Here is a 6,639-nt window from a genome sequence, read left to right on the forward strand (position 1 = left end):
TTGCTGAGGAACTTATGAAGAGTGAAGATGCCGATGTTTGTCTTGGAGGTCTTGTCAATTTTCTTAAAAGAAAAAGGATTAGTAATACTGAAGAGGAGGCGCCCAAGGATAATAATACTACTGATGATGGGATACAGCTTCCAGAAGTAAAAAGAAGAAAAGCAGCTTAGAGAATAGCATAATTCAATTTATCCCTAAAGTAGAAAGATTAATTTGTGCAAGAGTTTAAGCCTTTGCTGATGAAGTTTTTCTCAGAGAAGATTTTGCTTTTTCTTTTTCTTGCTGGTATTCGATTGAATGGTTATGTGGAAGTGTTCGTTCGGTAAATCTTCTTAATTCGCGTCATGCCAGAAGCAATTGGCCAAAGAAAAGACAAAGTAAATAAAAGTTTTCATACTATCTAGAAATTGGATTGAAATCTTCGGGCGTTAACTTGGAAAAAAGTTACCATTTTCACAGTATGTTGGAAAATTGATTCACTTGTTCACATGGCATGGATCATGATGTATAGCTTTTTTGACAATCCCCTACTTTGGCATTTGTCGAAAATATTTTAATTGGCGGCTAAGAAGTGCTTTTCAAATTAATTACACAAACACAAATTGATTCTCACCAAAGTACTTAAGAAAAATATTTTTGAAAATAAAATACTTCTCAAAGTACGCTGATTTTTGAAGCTTGGCCAAACAGGCTATACGTCAATGAATAACCAAAGAATACTTAGACAATTGCTAAAAGCTAAAATAAATTTTATTGCTTTGATATCCGTGCTAACAGTGACCAAAAAATATAAAGGTTCTCCTCTTTATATAGTAGAGGAGTTTTAGCCGTAATACAAGTCTACATAAGGTAAAAATCCTTTCCTTCCTTTTCTCTCACGAAAACACGATTTACAGCCAATACCGAGCATGATCCGTGCCGTAATATCTGGCTGATGGCGGATATTTCGTCTCTCTGTTTGTTTTTAAAAAAAAAAATCATTTTTCCCTTTACCCTCGATTCTTCGAACCGCTCGAGCTAGAATCTCTCCGGGTTCAGCCATGCTCGATTCCCGACGTATCATTCATACGCTCCTGGTTCCGATCTGCGGGTTCCGTCGGTTTCACTCGAGCTTGTAACGAGTAATGTTGTTCCTCTCTTCTCAACGGGAAATCGAAGGTAATTCTATCCCCGATTTTACCCGTACACAGATAGTCCCATCACTTCTTGGAGAGTAGATTATATGAGCGATGAGAAGTGACTAATTGACCCATGTTCCTTCTCTCGCACACCATGAGCAAGTTGACGAACCGAAACGTCCCATCAGTCCCGTCGTTCTGATTTTCGACACATGTCAGCCGTTGGTTTATCATCCTCGGTAGTTACCGAATTTGAAACGTCATGCATTCATTACTCTTTTCCTATAAAAGTTTCGGTTTCCTATTTTTACTTTTTTACTTTCTGATTTCAAGTTTCTTTTAGTTACCCTTGAGTTTTTTATACCCTCATCTGTTCACAATCCTTCAAATCTTCATAAACTGTTCTTCATATCTTCATAGTTCATCTCCAAACCTTCAAATCTTCAAACCTTTATGTCAAACCTTCAAATCTTCATATTCCTAGACAGTGATGGCAAAGGACTTCAAAATCGGTACCCAAAACACCGCATCGAAAGTTAGACATAGTTTGATATAGGAAAGAGAGGTATCAAACGATGAAGATTTAAGAACAATACAAATCACTGCATCGGAGAAGAGAAGTACAAAGCAAGAAGAGAGAGAGAGAAAAATATGGGATTTTGAAGAACCTAACCCTCAAAATCACGTCCAAATACCTATATTTATAAAGGTCTTGGCATCAGAACCGAAAACGGCTTATCATTACTAACACCGGAACTGAAGCGGCAAGTTTAATCAGAGGTCACACGCTAAACGAAGCAACGCATTGGGAATATACGTCATTATGACGCATGACGTCATCCTAACTCATAGACATCATAATTCCAGGAAATCGCTTGGGAAAATCGAAGCGTTTGAAATGTGCGGCCCACGTAGGGCCACGCTGCCAGTTTGACGCAATCACTACGACCTGCATAGGTCGCTCGATTGTTTCGACTACAAAGAACAAGAACCCGCCTGAAGTCGGCCGCAATAAGCGGGGGGACTAACTTTATGTGTTAAAATCTATCTTTAGAATATTTAAGCTAAGATAGTACTAGGAGAAGAGTTCCCAAGTCGTCGTTTGTCGATACAACCGAAGAAGCGGCAAAATCTGTGGTCGAAGAATCAACGAGGGCCGAAGTCGAGGAGTCGACAAGGGTCGAGGCCGAGGTCGAGTACTTTTGACGGAGTTATAACGGCTAGTTTCAAGATATGATATTAAAGAGAATATTCTAATGGATATTCTTTGCACTTGTACTATTAGGGTTTTTAGGAGCATGTTCCCTATAAATAGAAAAAGATACAATTATCGGGGATATGTGATATTCATTTTGTAAAAAACACACTTGGACTTGAGAAAGAGAATCGGATCTCATTGCTAAGATATAAACATCACTTTTTCACTAAGATTCTTGTCTATACTTTTCCACTAGATCCGAGAATAACTCAAATATTCAAGGGATTGTCTATTATTTATTATTGGCAGAAAGAATATCTACTTATTTTATCCTTCCTTGGGTGATTAATTTATTCTATTTATTTAAATGTTATTTATTGTTATTCATTAATATCGAATGCTATATTGTTGCCTTTGATTTTTTTGGGATATTTATTGTATGTTGCTGCTACTGTCCGACTATATCTACATAGTATTTGTTATTTTTTTAAGAACTCATCTTAGGGGTATTATTGTTAGCTAAGATTAATCCTCTTTTATATAAATTTAATTATTTGAATCAAGATTTATATTTTTGGTCAAGCAATTATGTTTTTCTATTCTCTACCAACTAACATTTTCGTTATTCATAATCTGTACTAATACATGGCAGCTTTGGCTATGGAAAAATGTATTTGCTTATGCTGGAGGCATCTTCTTAGTGGGTCCATTTGGAGAAGTTTGCTATTCATCTTGCAAGACTGTTAAAGTTATTGGACACCCACTTCGTAATCTGGGGATATGGGCTTTCTTTTCGAGGCTGGGATCTGGATCGTCAACTGTCCACCTATACAATCATGACGGTAAACGAAAGTTAATAATCATAGGAAATCCACGAGAAATAAAAATTGAAAAAAATGATAACCTACTCTAGAAGATATCGACTTACTCGTATCCACTTGTTAGTCTGTGCAAAAATACCAACATGGTCACTTTTGCCATGTTAATTCCCAAGCAAGTTCGTAGTCCAGATCCAAATGGAATGTAGCTGTATGGCTTTTGCATTTCCTGGCAATGAGAAATATGAATTGACTATTACTAACTCCGTGGTTAAACAGTATTCACACAATTTCAAAGTTTACCAATAAAAATAAGGAATAGAACTAATTAGTACGTCAAATCTTGAAGGGTTGAACTGCATAGGGTCTTTGTATAATGCTGGATCATAGTGTATGCATGTTGCATCTATGTTGGCATGCCACCCTTTCTTTATTTCAAAACCTGCCACAAACATAGGAATCTTATTTCAGTATTAATTCTGCAATTTCTTGTGGATGTTCCAACTATAACAGAGGAATTCTGATTCACATTTTTGTAATTTTGAAAGGGAAATAGTCATTGCAGTCTCACAAACTATTGGAAATCATGGAGTAATATGCTAAGGATAAACTGGCCTTCAATATTGCAGTCATCAAGTGCAACTCGAGGGAACCATAACAGGACATTTGACATCCTTAGTGTCTCTTTCACAACCTAGGTATAGAGAGAAATAGAGTCACTTCTTATCGGATTCTGGTGCAGATATAATACAGCGGGAAGTGCCAAATGCAAAAGATGATGCGATAGTTTCTACAAACCTTTGAGGCATAGGACATGCTATTGAGATCATCCAGGGTAAGTAAGGCCCCATTAGGCTTGCTTCTGAGTATTGAAATTTGTTCTTCCTGTAAGTTGGAGATTTAATCTTTTTGTTTGCGGAAGAATGAATGCATATTGTAATCGAATGTGTTTGTTCCTTCATCGATGGATACTCACTCTGAGCCTGTCCTGGACTTCTCCGTGCTCATGCAAAAACTTGACACTCCACATCATTGCAGCTGCAGTAGTTGTCTGCCCTGCAATTATCAGTGTTAACAAATTATCCATGATCTCTTCATCATCAAGCTTTTGATTGGCTGGACATGAATCCTTCTCCAACATCGACTGCAAGAAGTCTTCATGATATTCCTTCCCATTGCGCCGATTTGTTATCATTGCGTTGAAGGTCTCCATTAACCTTGTGCGTGCCTGGACAGTAATTGAGGATGAGCATAATCTAATTAGGATAGATTTCTCTTGTATTACATGAGAAATCTTGGTTTTAGAATGCGGTTATCGGCACTTGAAGTCATTGTTCTAAAATACTGAACCATAAAGTTAAAATTCTGGCTCCGCCTCAGTTGCAAGCCATGTTTTGCATTCAGCAGTACTCTAACCATACCTTGATGCCTTTATAATATCTGGTGGTTGGAATCATGACTGGAAAGGATAGCATAGCATCAGAAACAGCAGTGCAGTCTCTTTCAATTTGTTCTAGCAACGACGCATCTTTGATGCTCATCAGCATATCACACATTGCATCAAATGTTATCTGCAGAAAAAATTTCACGAGGTCAGAGTACACTCACTGCAGCATACAACATTGACTTAAGTTCTGTGCACTCACACTGTATAAGTTTTTTACACTATCAGGTCGCAGTGACCTACATAACAAGGTACGTAGTTCTTCATAGCAAAACTTAATATGATATCTTGAAGAAAAGAGTGATAACCTGCACTTAAATTGCACTGATTATGTAAAAATCTTTTACATTATCCATGTATATAACTTAAATTATTTTTTGCTCGGGCACTTATATGCTTGAACTTATGTCTAATCTCTGTTGAGTTTGCTTAGAATCTTTCATCATCAAATTACTTACCTTCATGTTAAAGTCAAGCACAGTGAAACTCTTCCCTTCCTTTTGTACTTTCTTTAATCTTTCACATAGCATGTTGTCAAACCTCTGGACAAACTTAGACAGTGAATGCATAGAGAAAGGATCAGATAGGAGACGCCTAATCCTTTTGTGACTTTCTTGAGGAACACATAACAAGCTTTTCTTTCCCACAGCATCCGCCATTGATTTCACGTAGCCCTTGTTGAAAAGAGTAAAATCATTGGTAAAAATTGTTTTTGCACCCTCAACACTTGGAACAAACACATGTATCTTCCCGAAAATCCTGGTTTTGAACCATTTTCCATGCCTGTATTAAACAACAATCACATTACCATAATTTGCATAATCTACAGTTGATAAGCTGGAGGAATAAATGAGACTAACAAAAAAAAAAAAATGGTTTCCAGAATGTTTAACATCATATTTATGCATTGATATTATAGACTATTTTGGGCATGAATTTATATAAGTTTATATACACTGATATTACAATGAAACTTTTACACTATCAAACATAATTTAAGTTGCCATAGAAAATTACTTACCATATTCGTTAGGTAATTCCACTTATGATATAGATAGTTACCTATTATAATATTTTAAATTACCTAAAAACGTAAATTAAAAAAAAAAAACTTTTTCACAATGTTAGTGTATAAAAGTGAAGCTGTTTGCTAGAAAGCGTTCTCGTTTCCACATCACAATATCACAGACTTGGCAATAGAACATGGGACCAACTCCGACCAAGTCCTGATCAAAGGAAACATTCAGAGGGAATGACATAAATTTGTTGAGAAGAATGATCTATCATTCTCTCATAAAACTAAAAACGTATTGATCCATAAAAATATGCTGATTGATAATTATTTGGGGAAATATTGAATTGAAAGCCATGAAATTGATGTCACTGATGATTTTGTCATTGAAACAGTTGACTTTGCGTCCCATCTCATTATAAAAGCTACGTTATCTCAACACAGAAGCTAAGTGTAATTAGATGAAGATTGTAATAAAAACTTTTAAAATGTTTAAAAGAAAGAGAACTACTTACCACTCACGTCGGAGTCGAACAAAGTCATAACAACCCTTGACACTGTTGGTTGCTGATAGAAGTGCAAAGGTCTCGCCCACAAAAGGTATTCCCAAGCTCCCGGGTATGCAGCTTTTTGCATCTTTAGGTTTTCCTGATACCTTTGATAAGTAAAGTGTAATACTTATGACAAGTATTGAAGCCAGAAGAATGTCATAGTAGTTTCTTACTAGGAGGAGAATATCTTTCATTGACAGAGTAAGCATATTCTGAATTAATGTCAACTTGAAAGGACAAAAAACTACACTTAGCAATGCACTGCTTTATAGGGATAAAGAAATACTAGTGCTATGTAACTAGCATAATTGTGCATTAGGTAGATTTGAAAGATACAATGTAGTATAGGACAAGATGCCATAAGCCTGGATCTTTTGTCTTGACTTGCTTTGCACAATTGATACGGATCTATCCTTTGAGATAAAATAAAGAACATGCTGACAAAATATGTAGTTGCTTTCAATCTCTTTTTTGTGCTGATTGAGACTTGATATATTT

General features: G+C 36.2%; 1 protein-coding gene across 1 annotated transcript; it reads right to left on the bottom strand.

The window, feature by feature from the left end:
* Positions 1 to 2,979: 2,979 nt before the first annotated feature.
* Positions 2,980 to 6,395, bottom strand: LOC142171655 (abscisic acid 8'-hydroxylase 3-like). The gene is made up of 9 exons (XM_075235271.1): positions 6,106 to 6,395; positions 5,037 to 5,361; positions 4,556 to 4,705; positions 4,111 to 4,362; positions 3,933 to 4,019; positions 3,750 to 3,828; positions 3,470 to 3,576; positions 3,245 to 3,363; positions 2,980 to 3,142 (listed from the first exon to the last, which is right to left on the bottom strand). The coding sequence occupies exons 1-9, from the start codon at positions 6,348 to 6,350 to the stop codon at positions 3,040 to 3,042; spliced, it is 1,467 nt and encodes a 488-aa protein (XP_075091372.1). The 5' UTR covers positions 6,351 to 6,395; the 3' UTR covers positions 2,980 to 3,039.
* Positions 6,396 to 6,639: the final 244 nt, after the last annotated feature.

This window comes from Nicotiana tabacum, chromosome 17 (assembly GCF_000715075.1).
Source record: "Nicotiana tabacum cultivar K326 chromosome 17, ASM71507v2, whole genome shotgun sequence".
Taxonomy (NCBI): domain Eukaryota; kingdom Viridiplantae; phylum Streptophyta; class Magnoliopsida; order Solanales; family Solanaceae; genus Nicotiana; species Nicotiana tabacum.

What these genes read in the sequence shown, in the direction of transcription:
- LOC142171655 (XM_075235271.1), bottom strand. Translation starts at nt 6,350, where the DNA reads ATGCTTACTCTGTCAATGAAAGATATTCTCCTCCTAGTAAGAAACTAC. An exon ending in GTTCGACTCCGACGTGAGTG is followed by an intron (nt 5,362 to 6,105) that starts GTAAGTAGTTCT and finishes TGTTTAATACAG; the next exon opens with GCATGGAAAATGGTTCAAAA. An exon ending in TCAACCCTTCAAGATTTGAC is followed by an intron (nt 3,364 to 3,469) that starts GTACTAATTAGT and finishes TCTCATTGCCAG; the next exon opens with GAAATGCAAAAGCCATACAG.